This window comes from Thamnophis elegans, chromosome 1 (genome assembly GCF_009769535.1).
Source record: "Thamnophis elegans isolate rThaEle1 chromosome 1, rThaEle1.pri, whole genome shotgun sequence".
Classification (NCBI taxonomy): Eukaryota; Metazoa; Chordata; class Lepidosauria; order Squamata; family Colubridae; genus Thamnophis; species Thamnophis elegans.
The window spans coordinates 76770765-76791448 of NC_045541.1; the positions used below are offsets into that span (position 1 = coordinate 76770765).

The 20684-nt window shown below is 40.9% G+C and overlaps 1 protein-coding gene across 1 annotated transcript in view; it reads left to right on the plus strand.

Annotated features, from left to right (window-relative positions):
* Positions 1-20684, plus strand: part of PNPLA2 (patatin like phospholipase domain containing 2) — a 55094-nt gene that overhangs the window by 13842 nt on the left and 20568 nt on the right. Inside the window, exons 2-3 of the mRNA XM_032221443.1 lie at positions 17884-18116; positions 18326-18391. Of these exons, the coding sequence (XP_032077334.1) occupies positions 17884-18116; positions 18326-18391 (299 nt within the window). The remainder of the gene's footprint in view (positions 1-17883; positions 18117-18325; positions 18392-20684) is intronic.

Below are 20684 nucleotides of genomic sequence, written 5' to 3' on the forward strand. Positions count from 1 at the left end.
TCGAGAGCTCTGACATGTTCTTTAGCATTTCTTTCGCTTCAGTTGACAGAAAGTTGCAGTGAGAAAACATGTTGTTACTGTTTGTGAAATTAAAGCCTCCAGTGAGTACTTGTCAGTGCCTTTTAAACAATGCACCATAATTGACTTTTTTTTAACTGCTGAAGAAATTCCTCCAGTTCAAATTCACCTACAAATGAAGGTTGTTGATGATGATAGGATTAGTGTACATTGCTCAGCCAAAAATATACAGATTGTAAACTGTGAAGGGTGGATTTGTGTGAGTCAAGAAGAAAATGGATGATCTCTGACAGCAAACGATGAGTTTCACATGACAAAAGTTGATGGACTGACTAAAGACAGTTGGAAATCATTGAAAGGGAAATTGCTGTCAATCTTGGCATTTCCCAGAAAGATGTGAATCACATTATTGCAGAGTTGGTATTCAGCCAGTTCTGACAGGTTCTGGAGAACCGGTAGTGGAAATTTTGAGAGCGGGAAGGGAATGGGAATTTTGCAGTATCCTTCCCCTGCCATGCCCACAAAGCCACGCCCACAGAACTGGTAGTAAAAGTTTTTGAATCACACCACTGCATTATTGGTCTTAGTACTCTCTTTATATGAGACCGCAACATTATGTAGGAAATTAGATTCTGCAATACTATAAATTCTATCAGTATTTGTTATTCAGTTGTTCTTATGCTAGGACATTTCCCCAGCAGTCAATGGCAATTTGCTTTCTTTACATCCATTATTCTGTCTCCCACACTTTGGAGTTAGAGAATAGGTTCTGACCTTCTGTGTAACATCCTTTCAGATATTTGAAGGATATGATCAAGCCAGAAAGCCAGTTTGGTGTGTTATGTTAGCCTAGAAACCAGACGTTTTAGTCCTGCCTTAGGCATGAAAGTCAGCTGGTGACTTCAGGCCAGTCACTCATATGATGGCTGTTGTGGGGAAAATAGGAGAAGGAAGGAGTGTTAGGTATGTTTACAATCTTGAGTTACTTATAAAGTAATAAGAATAAAAACAGTGCAGAACTACTGTATTCATTGATTTAGAAACTACTGTGTATGTAGTTACTGCTCTATCTTTCCATTTAAAGATGCCCTGGATGTAACTTTCCTTTTAAAATAAGAACCAAACTTGAATATTCACTTTGTGTGGCTGGATTATGCTTTAGTTATTTCATGGCGTTTGCTATTGTGTAGACTAAAACCTGATCATTAAATAACAAACCCAATAAGGATTGAAATATAATATTCCACTGGGGTTTCTACCTTGAGTTGATGAAACATTGTTGGTGACTTTGTTAAGGAATCTTCAAGTATTTTTATGATGAAAGAGGTCAATGATTTAGATTGAGTTTAGTTGTTCTTTTTTCCCCCAACAAATATATTGTTTTGCATCATAACAAATACTTTGGTTACCCTGTGTTCACTGAAGACAGCAAATCCAAACTAAAAGGAAAAGGGCGGTATGACAAACTGGCACTGTAAATGTCTTGGTATATTTTCACTGAGTTCTCTATCATGCAATAATGCTAGTTGCAAAATCATAATGTAGAATGAATAGCTAAAATATTCCACCTCCCCCATCCATATAAGTCTCTAGACCATTTCAGCTTGCTCCAAGGCTACCCTGATTTTTTTCAGTGATAAAATCCTTGTGGCTGGGGCACATAGACAACCTAAGAAGCATTAAATCAGGGCTTCAGAATCAGTATTTCCTCAAGTGTCCTTTATGCCTATGTCATTTAATGTAACTGCTGCCTTATACACAGGCATGATTAAACCTCCTTGTTGCATGTCTTTGGTCATTCTGGCCTTTTCAACAGCCTGATTGCAACAGATACTCATCATCACTGTGATTTGTTTTGAGAAGATCAAATAATTTGTTATGACATTACTACAAAGTTTATACGTTATATTGAGCCATGTTTAAGCAAAACGTGACTTCATGCAACATATTCTCATCACAAAGCGCAGTAGTGCATTACAGGTGTTGCAGTGTTTGGTGTTTCAGTAGTTTTAGTCTATTTCATTGAAAAAAAGTTGTGTGGTTCTAACTCTGGGGCTTTGTTCCAAACTCATTGACTGCTTCATGTTCATTGACCTTCAAATATTTATTATATGAAAATAAAATAAGACCTTCCCCAATAGTACTATGAATAATAACAGAAAGAATACCATAATGGGTAACAACCACTTCAGGAAAATTGGTGGGTTATAAAATTTGAAAAATACAAGATTTAACATTGTTTTTACTGACTGGATGATATAATTAATGGGAAGGATGCATCTGATGAGCATCTACAAGGGTACTGATTCTTGGTTGGAGACTGGTCAGGTGGGAATAAATAAACAAACAGGAATACTACACGGTATGTATATCCTTCCTAAGACAGGGGAGATGATAGAGATAAGGGGAGGGTGGAAGGTCTCAGTGCAAAGCATGCTGGTAAATGAGACCAGTAACACAAAGATGATAGAGACAATTCAAGGCCACTCTCACAGGTGTACTAACCCTGGATAAACTATCTTGCCACTCATCTCAGGACTAGGGACTGCCATGGAGCACTATAAGGTCCCCAAAGATTAATTAACTCCAATCAATTTTACATTATTTATTGACCTGTTGACCCCCAGACATTTATTAACTCTTTGGATAGGCAACCTTGGAGGTCAATTATTACTTATTTTGAGGATCCCTGTTCTAACTGCATCCACTTATTTAGAGGCGTAAAATGTTACACTGTATTTGTTGGTATATAGTTTTTTGTAAGTTTGAAATAAGAAGATAAAAACTAATGCAAATTAATATAAGGTAAGAAAACAAACAATGAAAAAGGAACAAAAAATAAGTTGAAGAAAAATGGGGGGGGAGATAAAGAAGTTATTCACAGTTCTAAGTAGAAATGTTACATTGTAATGATTGTATGGTGTGTGATAGAGGAATTTTACACACCACAACAACAACAACCCTGTGAGGTGGGTTGAGCTGAGAGAGAAAAGGAATTGGCCAGCTGGCTTTCTTACTAAAGTGGGGACTAGTCCTAGTTTCAAGGCCAGCACCTTACAGATGCTGCGCAATGGAAGCTGTCACTTTGTCAGACATGCTCGGTTGCATCTTATTTTCCCCCCCAGATATTAACTCATTTGCCGACAGCACAGAATTCTTCAAATCCCTTGCTAGGCTGAAGTTGCTTTGCCCAGATAACATTTGGGTTAGTTTCTGTGGGAACAAATGCAACAAATGTGGGAAATGCAAAGCCAAAGATGGCTCTGGGCCAGGCTTTCTAAGAACTCTCTTTCATAGAACTCTTATCTTTGCGTAGAGGACTATTTGCACAGTTATTTTTTATTTAAAAATAACTCTTTACATAACAAAGACAACCTGCATGTTGGATTTACAAAGAGTTGTATATGCCGCAGCCTTCCAACCTCTTTTTTTCTGTATTAGAAGAGAAAAGAACATTCTCCCATCACCTTCTTCCCTGGCTTATGGGCTTGAAGAGTACAGGAAAATCTGAAGGGAGAAAACTTTAAAACAAGAACAATTTAGACCAGTCATGGCTAACCTTTTTGTTGCTGTGGGCCGAAAGCGTGCATGCAATGTGTATATAACCACCCCGCACATGCACATGTAACCCCCTGTGCGCCCCACCCCACGAGCATCTGCAAATGACCCCCTGCATTATTTATGATTTGATTAGGGATATTGGGGAAAGAAGAGGGGGTTAGTGGGCTCATTAATATTCCCCAACATTCCCTTCACTAAAAACCAGAAATATCCCAATTAAGTCAAACCAAGTATCCGGGCAGGTGGGTGGAGCCTCCTGCTGCCGCCACTACCAGTTTGCCTGATCCGTGCTGAACTGGCAGAAACCCACCTCTAGTTCTGGGATCAATGCAGAAGGCAGTTCCTCATCCTCATCACTAACTGGCTATGTCTACGTGCTTTTCCCACCCGAAGCCTTAGGGCTGTCCTCCTCCTGCAGTTGGATTTCAGCCGGATCACACTCAGCCAGCTGCTTGGAGCCATTGACCAATTCCCCTCCTGAAGTGCCCTAGACTGGTTCATCCTCCTCTAAAATGACATTTGGAGAGGCATCTGAGAAAGGAGTCATCACGGGGTGCTTGTATCAGAAATTTGACCACCTGGGCTTTAGGTATGGCATCAGTTGTGACACCAAGACATGGGTAGGGCATAGCCAATGTAGCAAAAAAAAAAAACTTTTGGAAGTTTCAGAACTGCTGCTCTGCAGATATGGATATACAACCCTTTTTGTTCTGACCTACACTTCCCAAGAACATTTTGTCCTTGTTCCAACCAAAATCCCTTTTATTAATTTATTGTGAATTCTGCTCATTCACATACAGCAAAGTCTTTCAAGGGAGGATTTACAGTCACAGATATTATCTGGCATAGAGAGCTGCCAGGCTGATATCTGCAAAACTTGGCAAGGAGTCTTGGAGAGTCATAAACCAATTAATCGAACTAATTGTATCCTGTAAACTCCACTCCCCTTTTACTCCTGTTTTATTTCTTCTGGGAGGGACCATTCATAGTCCACCTGTGGCCTTACTCCCACGTTGACCCCTGTTCTTTTCGTCTGGCAACTCTGTGCATGCGCACACTAGGAACAGGCTCCAGCTGTTCGTCTGCCTCACTGATATCTGACTCTGAAGGCAGCTGATAACTGTCATATGGCTCTGGCCCCCTCTCTGCCTCTGACACAGAGCCCCCATCAGAGCCTCCTGCAGATGCCAGGACTGGCTCATGTTCCTCCCCAATCTCCTCACTGTCCAACGCTGGTGGGCCACGACACTTTTTGAAGTTGTTTCTAAGGGATCAGATGGGATTGATATTACTGTACCAACCTGCCTGTTGCAGAGCTGCTTTTCTAGCTAAGATGCTGGATGCCATAGCTGGATTGGCAATAGAGTTCTCTAAGCTTGTAATCTTTGGAAAGTTAATTTTTCTTTCCTAGGGCATAGAATTGGAAATAGTCCAATTGTTTGTGGCCCCCATGGAAATATGGACCCGCCCTCGGTAATCAAGTACCTCACAAACGCAAGGGCTAACATACCAGTTCTGATTTTTGTCTTGGGGCAGTGGCAATGTGATCTGTAGTTGGGGGATATTGCTATTACACCCTTGTTATAGAGAGATTACTCACTGTTAATCCTGGAGTTGTCTACCCTGTCCTGCAGGAAGGAAGACCTGCTGGATTAGTCTGCGGCAGGTGTATTTTGGATATTAGAAGGAGTTTGTGGTTATTCTTCTGGTATGCTCGGATTCTACTGAGACCTTAGCCAATAGCTGGAATGGGCAGCCAATAAGCGCCTTAGAATGAATTGGAGGCGTGTGGGTGTGCTGTCTCTGTGCATCTTGAAGAGCTCTTTGGCATAAGAGCAGCCAACAGCTCTCTGCTGTTATTGGGTCTGCAAATTGTCATTCAGTGACTTTATTTAAGGTGACCATCTCTTCTGGATAAGGAGAAACTGAAAGAGCAAGATCTCTGTGAGGATTATTTTTGGCACTTCCTGGACAAAGTCATTTAGATTCATTCTGAGTTGGATGTTAATTAGGCATATCTAGCATAATAGTTACCGGGGAAGAGTTTGAACCCAAGGGAGTGGACAGGGATCTGTCCTTGGATCTGTCAGCTTGTCCATCTGTGTTTTAGTTTCATGTCCCTCCAGGCTGGTCCAAGGCATCCAGGCAAGCAACATGTAGCTGGATCTGTGTGGTGGTAAAAGGTGTTTTTGCAAGATGGGGATGGGGGTTTACAGGCTCTGAAAGCAGTGGTAATCTGCCCCCTTCTCAAAAATTTGGAAATCCTTCTTGGCTCAGAGCAAGTGGCAGCTGTGGTCAGGAGGGCCTTTGCACAACTTTGTCTTTGGTTCCCATTTTTCAGTAAGAAATGAGGTCTCCTCCTCCAGGTTTGGATGGTTCCATCCTTGTTGGCCATAGAGCCATAAAGACTAAGCTCTTCTCCAGTGCATTGATTGGAATTATAGATGATAGGAATGCATTGTTATCATCAGGCTCTCTTGTATGGTATTTATTTTCATTTTGGTTTTGTACAGTGCTTGTTTTTGTACCTTTATTGCTTCGATTTGAGTTTCTTCTTTTCTTGATTGTATACCATGATGTGTCATTGTGAGAGAGGCAGCAGATGCATTTTAAATGACAAAATAAATGGTTAATGGTAGTTTTCATTACCACATTAATAATTCTAGATGCTGGTCAAAACATTCCTGGGTACAAAAACTAGCAGCAATTATATATTTCTTGCTTACAGGGCAAACATCTGCTGCAGCCAATTACTTGGGAACATTTTAATGGTGCACTATGGGAAGAAATCACACAATGTTAAGAATGTGTGTCAAATCACACACTGAGTGGTCAACTCACACACTGAGTGGTTGTGTCATACTCCTGGTAGTATCTTTCTATGCCTGTGTGTAATATCTTGCTTCATCCCACTTCCTACTCTCAAATTCTCATTGGCTGATGATCCTTTAAAACAAATTGTGATCATTTACCTCTTCCAGGTTTTAATCATTTCAGTGGGCTTTGCTTTCCCTTTTCAAGAACAGTATCTTCTCTGCTAAATTTATACTTTCAGATTAGCAAATAGGACTTGCATGGGAGCAGTGGAGTTGCTGGGTTAGGAAAGGGTTTTAAATGAAACCTTCCCCTCACTTCTGAGAGAAGCCAATCTCTTTGCCTTTGGGGTACATCCTGCAGATATTATTTCCAAGCTGTGCTTTGGTGGATGTTGTGTACGTCGCTGGCGTTCTTATTTTTTCTGTTGCTGCCTTTTGCTATTGCAGAAGCAGAGGGAACAGTTCAGTGAAAACAAAGACTGGGTTATGAAAGAGATAATGAGAACAAATGTGAGGTATGTGAAAAGAGGAAGGATATAATGTTAAACAGATTGCCAAATAGTGCAGAGAAGGGTCATCAAGTAACTTAGGATAGCCTTGCCACATCTTGTTGGAGTAAGATGACACAACCAACTTGAGAAGGTCAGATGATATTTTAGAAAAAGAACAGGTCAGGAATTTGCAAAATTCACGTTGTTTGCGAATGGTTCCTGGACTGTTCGATGCTCCAGGTTTTGTGAAGCATGATGAGTTATGAAAAGTGACATCAAACTTTTGTGGTGAAAAATATGGTAATTTATAGAATGGCTTCTCCTTGCATTACATCCCTAGTATGCAACATCACATCGGGCAATCAGACAATCAGTTGAGAATTTGGCTGGAATCATGTGCATGGCTTAGGCTAATATTAGACCAGACATTCGCTGCAGCACGAGGCTTTTCTAAGCCAACCACGTGTTTGTTCCCTGGACTGTCCATTTTTAAAACTTATATAATGCCCTTGTAGCTCTGCAAAACATTATTGTTCAGTAATGTCAGGATCTGATTATCTCAAAGCTGCATTTTTTTAAAAGACAAAAAAATAGGACTTATTTTCTGTTCAGCATTTCCTTCCCTGAATGCATCACCAGTGTAATTACTGCCCGTTTTCATTTTCTGGTCCCAAAAGAGACAAAAGGCAAAAATCATCAAGCTGCAAAGGGTGGAAGAACTCATTTTAAAATACCACCATCATATGTGCTTGAATATATTTAGAGCTTCCATCAACTTCACTCTGTTGTTCTGTGTCCTGTCCTCTGGGGTGATTTGCTGTCTTCTATGTGACAAATTTTCAGGCCATTAAAGAATGTAACTGGTGAGGGTTCAGAGGTGGTATTCAGCCGGTTCTGACTGGTTCTGGTGAGCTGGTAGTGGAAATTTTGAATAGTTTGGAGAACTGGCAAATACCACCTCTGGCTGACTCCACCCCCATCTATTTGCTGCCTCCTGAGTCCCAACTGATTGACTGGGTCTTCTTCTGTTGCCCTGCACAGAAGAACAGAGATGGAAAGCAGGTTAGTGGGGTGAGGAAGGAATGCAGATTTTACAGTATCCTTTCCTGGAGTGGGGTGGAAATAGAGATTTTGCAGTATCCTTCAACCGCCACACCCACCAAGCCATGCCTACCAAGCCACACCACACAGAACCGATAGTAAAAAAATTTGAATCCCACCACTGGAAGGGTTCTATACACCTTGGAAGTGGTTTGAACCTGGCACAAGCATGGCAGCTCCCTCCTGTTTTAAAGAAGACTTCCACCACAAGAGGTTGAAAAAAAATTACAACTGCTTTAATGAATGAATTTGTTAAAATTAATTTGAGCCTTAAAGCCGCTGCAACCTCTTTTTCAAGCTCATGTGGCAATCTGGAAAAATTCAAGTGTTTCAAGTTTTCAGCATGTGCTCTCCTGTCATTTGAAGCACTTTTGAATCTTTTTTTTTTTTTAAATGCTTAGCTCAACTAATGAATTCTGCATTTTTTTAGTATATTAAAAAATGACTCTCATATTCAGTTCTTTGTTTATATTTTGAAGGGTATTCTGGGTTTAAATATGGCCACAGGTTCTATATGAATGCATGATGTAAAGCAGAAGACTTTTTTTGAGAATTTGGAGATATATAGCAAATATGAAATGTAAATTACGCACCTTTTATGAGTATAGCCAGTCTTACAGGATTTTCATATACCGTATAAATAATTATATGTGGCAATCTCAGGGGATAATGTTTGGGGTTTTTTGTGGGTTTTTTTTTGCTGTTGTTTGTGTGTTTTCTAACCAATAGAAGACAGACTTAGAAGACTTAGAATAACTTTATTGTCACTTTAGATGTACAACATACATTAAAATGAAATTTCATTGCATACAGTTCTCAAAGGCTCACCACCTCCAATATACACTATATAAACATGACAAAAGTATAAATAAATACATACATACATACATGCATACATACAAACAAAATTATTCATATACCCACATATTATATGACACAGAGAAACAATACAGTCTAGTTCTGATGCCTCTACGCCTCTGCAAGGATGCGGGCAGCCCGGCAAGCTGGGTGCCCGAAAACGGCACGGAGATGCCGGTGAAGGCTGGGAGTGGGGAGATCCTAGCTGCAGTTTACTCGTGAGCAACATTGGCCGGGAGAGGCAGGGAGAAAGGCCAATGGTACTCAAGAGTAAACTGAAGCTCCTAAGTGGGATCAAGCCTCCTCACTCACATCTTCACCTGAGGGCATCGCTGGCAGCCCTTCCTGCTGAAGTCAGTGCTCTTCCCATTGCTGCTTGGCCTCCACAATGCGCGGAGGAAGGAGGCAGTGGTTTTGTTCGCTGCCTGCTAGCTCCGGGGGGCAAGTAGCTGAGCAAGCAAGCCAGTCACGATCTCCCAGCTGCCTCTAATCTTCAGTTTACTTGTGAGCATGTTTACTTGTGAGCAGATTAGAGGCAGCCGGGGTGGGCGCTACACCTGAAGGGCAGGCAGCCTTTGGGAGAGGCGGTGCCAACTCTGCTCTGCGGCACTGGGGACCCTGCCAGCTTTTGGGACTGCTGCTCATGCAGGAAACCTCCCCGGGAGTTCTGGGATGCCCCACTTCTGCTGCTGCCACTGCTGCTACTGTGGCCTGGACGGGGCACTGCCCGCCGCTGCCGCCACTACCATGACCTTCTCCTGCTGCTGCCCTCTTCTTCCGCTGCTACCCTCTCCAGCATGCGAAGCTTGCTGGGCTGCCCCAGTCCCCTCCGCAATGCTTACCTATGTGTAGGCAGGAAGAAGCAGTGGATGCACGTGGTGAAGGCAGGGCAAGCATCTGAGCGGGCGGACTGGTTCAGGGGCCTGGCCAGCCAGTGGTCACTACCAGTTCTGAGACCCAGGCCAGCATACCACTATCGGTTCAGCTGAACCGGTAGGAAACCACTTCTGAGCTTCATCCTTGATACTGAGTGGAGTATGACTATGCCAGCTTTTTCTAAAATCTACAATTATCTCCTTTGTTTTATTAACATTTAGAAACATTTAGAAACTTTTATGGCATCAGTCCACCAGAGCCTTCCCCTCTTCCCTATAAGCATCTTTGTTGTTGTCCTGGATAAGACTCACCACTGCTGTATCAACCGCATACTTCACAATATGATTCGTAGCAGATTTGGCACAGAAGTTGTGGGTCATCAAGATGAACAGTAGTGGACTTAGACACAGCCCTGTGGGGAACCTGTACTCAAGGAGATGGAGTTGGAAACTATTCTTCCAACTTGTACAAACTTGCACAAACAAAATACTATGTTATATTCCTGTTGGACTGATTAAAGCTTCATATGATTAAATATCCTCTGTGAAAGACATATTGGAATTCCAAGTGAAGCTGGAATGTCCTTGGCTTGAAGTAGCACCCTTTATTCTGCAGTGGAGCATTTCCAAGAAGAGTTATAGATTCCAAAATGCGTATTGTCAGTGGCTACCCAGATACATTTAATATGCGTATGATGATATTTTAATTCTTTTGTTTTCCAAATATTGCCAAAATATTGTTTCAGATCAAATTAACCTTTCCTGACAAAGGAGCTTCTGGATGCTTTAGGTTGAACATCTTTCTTCTGATTTAAGTCTCAGGAAATTGTAACAAGTTGAGCAAGTTTGGTCTAGAATGGTTAAAACCACTAGAAACTGGGAGACTGGGTGTTCTAGTCCCACCTTAGCCATGAAAACCAGCTGGGTGGCCTTGGGCCAGTCACATCTCTCTCAGCCACACTCACTCCAAAGGGTTTTTGCTATGAGGCAATTAGGAGAAGGAAGTAGTAGTAAATATGTTTAGTACCTTGAGTTGTTTATAAAAAACAAAGTGTAATATAAATAAAAAGATTTTAGATTAGACCATCTGAGTAGGACAGGGAGTTTGAAAGATGAGAAAAGAATCTGTGAGAACCAATGTTATCTCTCCTGTGGTTGGAACAAACAGACAAATAAACCAACAAAAATGGAAATGATGCCCCATAACATTGGAAGAAGAGTGATTAGATAAATACAAAACTGTATGTTTTTAAAGTGGTCTACTTGAAAATGTAAACTAATTAAAATATTAGGGATACTTATCAAGATTTTTTTTAATACTAGGTTCCTCCTGTTCCACCATTTTTTTGACCTCTTTAACTTTCATTAATAATCCTCTCTGGCATTCTCATATCTCAGCTTGCTGAGCTGATGAACTTTCCTGCCAAAGTTTGTGTGTGTATGTACATAGATGACATTTTCCAAGGTTACTAGGCATGTTGAGTTCAGCTCTCTTGTTCTCTTTGGATCTATCTAAATAAAACCAATCCCCTTTTGGCAGGACATCAAAATTGGGCTCTCCTCTAGGAATTGTGAAGTTCAATCTATATCTGTCCAATTTCTAAGGCTATTTTGGCACTAGCCAAGGTTACAAGGTTGGTCTGAGGGGTAATGAGATCATACCCCTGTCGTGGTCAGACCACTACCTACTGAGGCTAGACTTCCGGAGGCCAAACCCCCACCGTAGGGAGGAGGAACCGACCAGCTGGTTCCGCCCCAAGCGACTTATGGATCCTGTTAGGTTCCAGACGGAGCTTGGGGTTATTCCTGATACCCTCGGCCACAGTTCGGTGGAGACCCTCGTCGCTGCCTGGCACTCGGCAGCTTCGGGGTCTCTAGACCGGATTGCGCCACTACGGCCCCTCCGGGTCAGCGGCCCCCGGAGGCCTCCTTGGTTCACTGAGGAGCTCCGGGAGATAAAGCGCCGGAGGAGACGCCTAGAGCACTCGTGGAGGTCCGATAGGTCCGAGTCGAAGCGGGCACTTTTAACAGCATGCACCAAGGAGTATATTCGGACTCTAAGAACAGCTAAAAGAACATACATTGCCTCCTTGGTAGCGTCCGCCGAGTCCCGCCCAGCCGCCCTGTTTAGGATAACCCGCTCCCTCCTAAATAGGAGGGAGACGGGGGACCCCTTACAGGGTAAGGCTGAGGAGTATGTCCAGTTCTTGGCGGACAAAGTTGCCCGGTTTCAAGCGGACCTGGACTCCACTCCAGTAGATCCAGCCGGGACACAAGGAGAAGACTTGGCAAACCATCTCTGGGTTGAGTTTCAGGAAGTTGCCTCTGGGGATGTGGACAAGGCTATGCGAGCTGTGAGTGCCTCCACCTGTATACTGGACCCGTGTCCCTCCTGGCTGGTTGCCAGCAGCAGTGAGGTGACACGAGGCTGGATCCAGGTGGTTGTTACCGCCTCTCTTCGGGAGGGGTACTTCCCCACCGCGCTTAAGACAGCGGTGGTGAGACCCCTCCTGAAGAAACCGTCCTTGGATCCAGCTGTCCTTAATAACTACCGTCCAGTCTCCAACCTCCCCTTTGTGGGGAAGGTTGTCGAGAAGGTGGTGGCTCTCCAGCTTCAGCGTACCTTGGAGGAAGCTAACTATCTTGACCCCTTCCAGTCTGGCTTCAGGCCCGGTTACAGCACAGAAACCGCTTTGGTCGCATTGACCGATGAGCTCTGGAGAGCTAGGGATGGAGGCCATGCTTCCATCCTAGTTCTCCTTGACCTCTCAGCGGCTTTCGATACCATCGACCATGGTATCCTTCTGCGACGACTGCGGGAGATAGGGGTGGGCGGCACTGTTTTGCAGTGGTTCTCCTCCTATCTCTCGGACAGGTCGCAGTCGGTGTTGGTGTGGGGGCAGAGATCGTCCCTGAGGCCCCTAACTTATGGGGTGCCGCAGGGGTCGGTCCTATCCCCCCTACTATTTAACATATACATGAAACCGCTGGGCGAGATCATTCGGAGGCACAGGATAAAATACCACCAATATGCGGACGATACACAGCTGTATCTGTCCGCCCCGTGCCAACTCAATGAAGCGGTGGACGTGATGAACCGGGGTCTTGAGGCCGTTAAAGACTGGATGAGAGCAAACAAGCTGATACTCAACCCAGACAAGACCAAGTGGCTGTTGTGTTTTCCTCCCAAAAATTTGACCAACGTACCATCACTCAGGCTGGGGGGACAAAATCTACACCCCTCAGAAAGGGCCCGCAACTTGGGAGTCCTCCTGGACCCACAGCTGACTTTTGACCACCATCTTTCAGCTGTGACCAGGGGGGCATTTGCCCAGGTTCGCCTGGTGCGCCAGTTGCGGCCCTACCTGAATCGGGAGGCCCTCACAACAGTCACTCGAGCCCTTGTGATCTCCAGGCTGGAATACTGCAATGTTCTCTACATGGGGCTGCCCTTGAAGAGCATCCGGAGACTTCAGCTAGTCCAGAATGCGGCCGCGCGAGTGATCGTGGGCGCACCACGGTTCGCCCACATAACACCGATCCTCCGTGAGCTGCACTGGCTACCTGTCGATCTCTGGGTGCACTTCAAGGTTCTACTTACCACCTATAAAGCGCTCCATGGTAGTGGATCTGGCTATTTGAGAGACCGCCTTCTGCCAATTACCTCCCTGCGTTCCATCAGATCGCATAGAGTTGGCCTCCTCCGTATTCCATCCGCCAGTCAGTGCCGACTGGCGACTACTCGGAGGAGAGCCTTCTCTGTTGCAGCTCCGATGCTATGGAACAATCTCCCCGTGGAGATTCGTACCCTCACCACCGTTCAGGCCTTCCGCACAGCCCTCAAGTTCTGGCTAGCCCGTCAGGCCTGGGGATAAGTTCACTTTCGCCCCTCCCGAATGTCGAGTGAATGTTGTGTTTTACTGTTTAATTTACTTTTGTTCACATCTCTTTTTGTATTTGTCCTACACCCCCTTTCCCCCTTTATTGTAAGCCGCCCTGAGTCCCCTCAGGGAAAAGGGCAGCCTATAAATGTGCAATAAATACAAAAAAAATACAAATACAAGATGATGTACTTTCAATAACTGAAGCATCTTTTATTGTTTTGCCAAGCCATGCCCCCTGCAACATATTCAGTGAAGAGAAGCAGTTCATGTTCTTTTCTGACTTATCTTAATTTGATGATAGGTTTCTGTTACATCCCAGCAATCCAATTATTAAAAGTGTAACTTGACTACCGTATATGGGTTGGACTGTTTAACTATGGTACATGTCATTCAGGTGCACCTAGATGTTGTATACAGCTTTATCCAAATAATCCTGTATTTATTTAGTTATCTTCATGTATATTCACCCAGCTCTCAGTAAATACCTTTATGCATGCATCATAATCAATATGATTTGATGGACTGAAAATGAAGAAGTCGGTTGACCCTTGGTATCCCAGACACACAGTGGTGCTTAGAAATGTGTGAACCATTTTGAACCTTCAGTATCTCTGCATAAGCATGGCCTAAAAATATGATGTGTTCTCCTCTTGTGCTAAATCTAGATAAAGAGAACCCAATTAAACATATGAGTCAAAAACATTATACTTGTTCATTTATTGAGGGAAATTATCCAAAATTACCAATTAATGTAGGGCAAAATGTGTGAAGCTCTAGGATTATCAGTTTATTTGAAGGGGGAAATTGAGTACTTCTTTGGGATGATAATCAGGTGTGAGTGTGGGAGGTCCTGTCATATTAGAATAGAATTCTGACTATTCATTATCAAAGACTATCCTTCACCACATGGGCATGTAGAAGCTCATGGAAGCTCAAACATTTCTGAAAGATGCTCACCAGGTTACAAAAGTATAGCCAGAGTGTTTGGACTCCACCAGTTTTTTGATCAGGCAAATTGTGTACAAATAGAGTTCAACACCAATTCAACACCAATGTTATCCTCCCCAGAGGAAATTATACCAAGAGCAAGGTGTGTAAAGTTTCAAAGAATCCAGGTTATTATCCAAGGAACTAGAGACCTCTCTTGCATTGACAAATGTCAGTTTTCACAAAATTACCATCAGGAAAACGCTGAACAACAATGGTGTGCATGACAGGATGACAAAGGAAAAGTCACTGCTCCCATAAAGAACATCTAAAGTTTGTGAGAAACCACATGGAAGACCCAGAAGGCAGTTAGAAGAAAGTTCTGTGGACACACACTTTAGCAAGATTTTTTAGCTAAATAACCCAAGGGGAAATGAGAAAAAATGGGTGTCTCCTTGTTTTTCTATCATTAGGCCTCTGACCTACTCCAGTTTAAAGGGGAGGCCAAGAATGAAGCAATTGCTCTCTGATTTCTATAAATGTACTTCTAAAGCCTAGTTTAAACATTCTCTTTTAATTTATTTATTTTTTCTTAACAAACAATTTAATTGATTTCATTTAATTTTAATCTCTTTTGCGGAGATTCATGAAAATAATTGCTGCTAGTTTCCATTTCAGAAAACAAAGAAACAGGTTTTGTTGTTGAAAAAGGATGCTGCAATTTCATTATCGTGTGGGGTTAAATGGTGGATTCATTTTTGAATACACATGGAAACTTTCCTTCTCCTAATTTCAAGTTCATTTGAAATTTGCTGGAACCAGCGAGAAACAGAGTAAAACCACCAATGGAATTGATGGCCCGTATTTAGAATTGGAAATGAACATCAGAATTTATATAGCTAAACTAGAACCTGAAGTTTAAAAGGCAAGATTTGTGTTTTCTGAGAAGTACCTTGGTTCTTCCTGGGATGAACCTGAGGTGTTAGTTCTTACCATGAAAACCATATGGTGACCCCTACACTAGGGGTGAAATCAACTTACCTTCACTACTGGTTCGCAAATGTGAGTGTGCACGCTCTGTGCATGCGCAGAACGTCAAAAATAGGATGTGATGATGTTTGGGTGGCCGGGCGGAGCCTCCCGCCACCACCACTACCGGTTCACCCGAACTGGATAGAACCAGCTGAATAGCACCACTGCCCTACCCCTTCAAAGCATGCTGACAGTGCTTGATTCAGCATACGACAGTCACATCATTCAATGGGGAGGTCTGTACCCAGGAGATCTTCAAATATATATATATATATAGCTGTACATGTGTAGCTTTTTTTCCCTTGGAAAGATAACACTTGTTGAATGCCCTTGCTGATTCCACATCACCAGTGTGATTTAAGAAAGGGACATGGTTCCTATTGCTTGTGGGTAAACAGGGTTTTGCTCACTCAATCTTCCAGTCCCATTGACTGAAACAGTTGACTTTAATTTCCCCTTCAAATAAACTGATAATCTTAGAGATCCATGTACTTTTGACATACACAAATATATAACTTTGGACCATTTTCTTGACTTAATTTATTTAATTGGGTTAACTCTGTATCTAGACTTGTGTGGAGAACAAATCACATTTTAGGTCATATGTATGCAGAAATATTGAAAACTCAAAACATCACTGCATGTGGACTTGCCCAGATGGTTATCAGGAGTCAAATCTAACTTGAAAGCACAAAACCCCAAATAAAAATGTATAAAATGACTGTTGCTGACTATTAGGGATGGCATTTGATTGAAAGGCATGTGTCTTTCAATCAGGTGACTATTGCTGACTATTAGGGATGGTATTTGATTGAAAGGAATGTCCCTTGGGAAAGTTGGCTGCCAATAAAGGAAAATAAAGGAAAAAATAGCATAACTTATTATAACACAGTCAGTTGAGCTCTGTTTAACCTTGAGTATATTTATGATGAGCAGGAAACACAGTGTAAGGTAAACAACTTTGGTCTTAGGGGAAAAGGTCAACTAGCAATGAGATAATTTTCCCAGCTCAGAGATGGCTGATAAAGAGAACTTTGGGCAACAACGTTGTCCTGAAAACAGTGCTGTGTTTAATAGTTAACACATTGTCAATGTGAAGTTCCCAAAAGATGCCCTAATTACAAGTTGACAGTCACTGGGTTAGATTTGTTCAATGGTATCAAATCTGTGATGTACTCCTGAGCTCAAGATAGAAAACCTGATAAGTTATGTATACTTTTAGGGAAACCATATTTCTTGCTGTTTTCCCCAGAGCAGTTTATTTAGCTGTTTAATATATATCGTGTCCAATTAATGTGTGCTAGGTAGTTTTTCTTGTGTATAATGTAGAACTATAAACAAAACTCTTTATACTCTTGGTGCCAAAAACTATGAGCAGAATGGAATCTACTGTGAATTAGGATTGGTATCCATTTTGGATAACAGAGAATTATATTGTAATCGGATTCCTGTTAAGTATTTTATAGATTAAATAAACAATCCTTAGAAAGTTATGAATGCTATATTTATCATTTTAATATTCTATCAATATTTGGGCCATATTTTATGGCGAGGAAGCCTGTGGGCATAACTTTAGCTTTAGAAATGGTTCAATCAACATAAAGAATGCTTTTGTATGCCTTTGAAAATTTCAGCATTACTTAGTTTGATTTTTTTTTAGTAAGGACTATAAATGCCCACCTAGATTAAGATATCTAATTTTTAAATCAAGAGATTAAAATATGAAAAACATAAGTAGTCTGGATGCATGTGTGTTGTATTAAATATATAACTTTTGGGATGTTGTTCAGCACTGCCTAGATACCTCTTTAAATGTTTATGATGTACAATTTTTCAGGAATCGGGAACTCTTCAATTGCAATAAAATAAATTTATCAAATGGTATTTTTGAAAATGGATGTTAACAATCCATGGCCTGCTTCATACAGCATACTAAGCCATAATTTATTTTGGCACTATGTGATTTTCAAATCTCATTTTATACATTAATTCCATGGGTCAGTGGACTTAAAACAAGTGTCATTTAATAGTTAAGGAGTTGGGTTAGGAGTTGGGAGTTCCACATCAAATTCACTCTCAAGCCTGGAAATTTACTGGGAGACTTTGGTGGTCACCATCTCTTAGTCCAATCTTCACTGCAGAATCATTGTTAAAACGAAAGAAATCTCCCCATGTAAGTTACCTTGAAATGATAGGAAAAAGTGGGATACTAATCCAATAATTTAATGAAAATGAGCATAAGCTAATTTTGAATTAAAACTTTATCTATTATACTCTTATCCCTAATCATTTAAAATATATATTGTTTTCTTCATTCTAGGTGATGCTGGAGCAAATATCATCCATGTCTCCAAAGAGGCCCGGAAGAGGTTTCTTGGCCCTTTACACCCATCCTTCAACCTGGTGAAAATCATCCGTGCCTGCTTATATAAAACCTTATTAGCCAATGCACATGAGTTGGCCACCGGACGTTTGGGCATTTCATTAACCCGGGTTTCAGATGGAGAAAACGTCATATTATCAGAGTTCAACTCCAAAGAAGAGCTTGTCCAGGCAAGTTGTAACTCTGGGGCTTTCTAGGAGCTTTCAACATGAAGCCATAAATGCCTATCTCCCAGGAACCAATAGAACTGATATGACCTACTCCTGTCATGGAAGTTCTCCTTTCTTCATGCTCTGCCTGGATTTATCTTCTGCAAATACTGCAGGCTTCTCTAGTCAGTTCATTTTTTTAACATGGTGTTTTCCCATCTCTCCCCCAGGCATGTGTCTGTAGCACTTTCATCCCAGTATACTGTGGCCTGATCCCTCCAACCCTTCAAGGAGTGGTAAGTAAGCACCAGAGTGTTTTAACTTTCAGCTGTTTCGTATTGTACGGCAAGAGCCTATTCCTGATTTTCATGTTTCATCAGGAGGCAAAGAGGAAACCTGGAGACTAGGAAAGATGATGTGATATGCTCCATAATTCTGGCAAAATAATCAGAACAATGTACAGTTGTAATCAAACTATTCTCAAAAGACTGAATTATTTTTCTTGTTTGCTGAGATCAAGCAACTAGAGCTTTGATGTTTGGAAGGGAAAAAAATAAAAAGGGGAGAAAACAAGCCATTTTTTCCCCCAAAAAAGGGAAAAGAAGAAAAGAAAAATAGTATTGCAACAGTGGTGAATACCAGTAACTCGGGTGTAGGATGAGGGTGAAGGTTCGTTTTCCGACTTGTGGGTTGGTTTCCGAATGTTTCGTTAACCAGGCTAGGTAACATTTTCAGCGGAGTTTAGGGGAATAGTTTTATTTGTAGTGTCACGTTTATGTTTCTGGGCCATAATGTTTATAGACATAACGTATATTTAGCAAAACTTAATTTAGGTTTAGTAGAATGAAGCCAAAATTTGTTGCTCTCAGTGTTTGCTTTTCTTTGTTGAGTAAGTATTGAAGAACAGTTTTGGAGGAAACACGTGTTGCCACAAAGGAAATGTCACAACATTTTATTGAAGTTGAAGAGCTGCCTGAACTAGGATATCGATGACCAAACCTGGAACTTTGAGGTTTCAAAGTGAGCCCTCACAGTCCATATAATGGTCTTCAGCATTGCCATGAGTTTGTTTTAAAACTTGGTAAAAACATTTTTTGGTGTGCCAAAGCAGAAAATAAAATATATTCTGCTAAGACTTGGAGAAAAACCTGGGCTATTTTTGGGGTGGGTGGGGGTGGAGTTCAAACTTTTAATTAGTTTATCAGAATATAAAATTCAAAGGAAAATAAAAATAATGGGAACTAGGGGACAGGAAAATGGAAAAAGAGAGTAGGGTAAAAAAGGGAAAAAGAAAAAAGGTGTTGGTTTTCAACTTCTTTTAATAGTAGAAAATAATAACATTACAAAATCAACTTTTTACTTTTATACAATAATATATACTAGCTATTTTTATAACAAAAAACCTATCTAATCAGCAAAACCAAAATTTCATTTTCCCATCATAAGTACAAAATCTAGAAGCAGTTTCCAATTAAAAACAAAATAATCATCTCTGTTGTGGAAAAAATATTTCTATCTGCTCTTATTAATCGTTATAGGTTATCATCACTTATATTAGCAAGACTTACTTTTTTCCTTTAAAACACCTTTTTTACATTCATTTAAAACTTTAAATTTTTCTTTAAAAATATTTGTAAAATCAACAAATTCTAATACATTTTTTTTAACTTGACAGAAATTCTTTCTAATACTCTTTCAATTATTTTACAAGCTTTGGGAATTACTTAAGCATTATAATAAAGGGAAAAACATATTGTCAAACCCACTTTACATTAAAACTTTCTTTCAATTACATATATCAAACTGGCAAAAATCCATCCTTGCTCTAATTTATTAAAATTAAGCCACTGCTTCCAGCTTATGTTCATAAAATAAAATCTTTTTCTTGTTTGGAATATCTATCAAGTAATTATAGACTTCTCTTTTTCTCAAGCTTGTTAGTATCCATGAAGGGAAAGTTCCAAACTTGTCCTCTTGAAAGTTGCAGATTTTCTTGGAACATTTCTTTAAATTACGCTGGAAGGTTTATCATCATAATAAAGATTGGTGTCAGATTTATATTCCAAAGTTGCAATCTAGTCCTTTGTATTATCAGCTATTTCTGAAAATTGCCTCAGTAATTTCAGTGGTTTGATCATTTTTTTCCCCACATAATTACATCTCTGAAATAGTTTGAGTATTTTACTATCCTTAGAAATAATTGATCTAATAATTATTGATCTGCAGAGTTTTATTTAAGAATTTTTCAATCACACATTTGCTTAAATCCATGTTCCATCTTATTAATTCCTTATTATGGTCAAAGCATAAAATTTTTGTGAGTTCCTTAAGAATTTCTGTCAATCAGAGTTTATAAAAATTGGAAAGTTTTTAACCACCCACAGCAAAACAAACCAAGCTACAAATTACTTAAAAATAGTAAAACAACCAATGTCTACCCTTAAGTTTCTCCATCAAAGTTTTTTAAAAAGGTACTCAAAGCTTCTCTTATTTTAGCTTGCCTTTAGCAATTCCCCCCTTTTTGCCATCTTTTGGCCATCTTTCATCGGAAGTCAGAAACCTGGGCTGTTTCTTTGACAGCAACGAGTC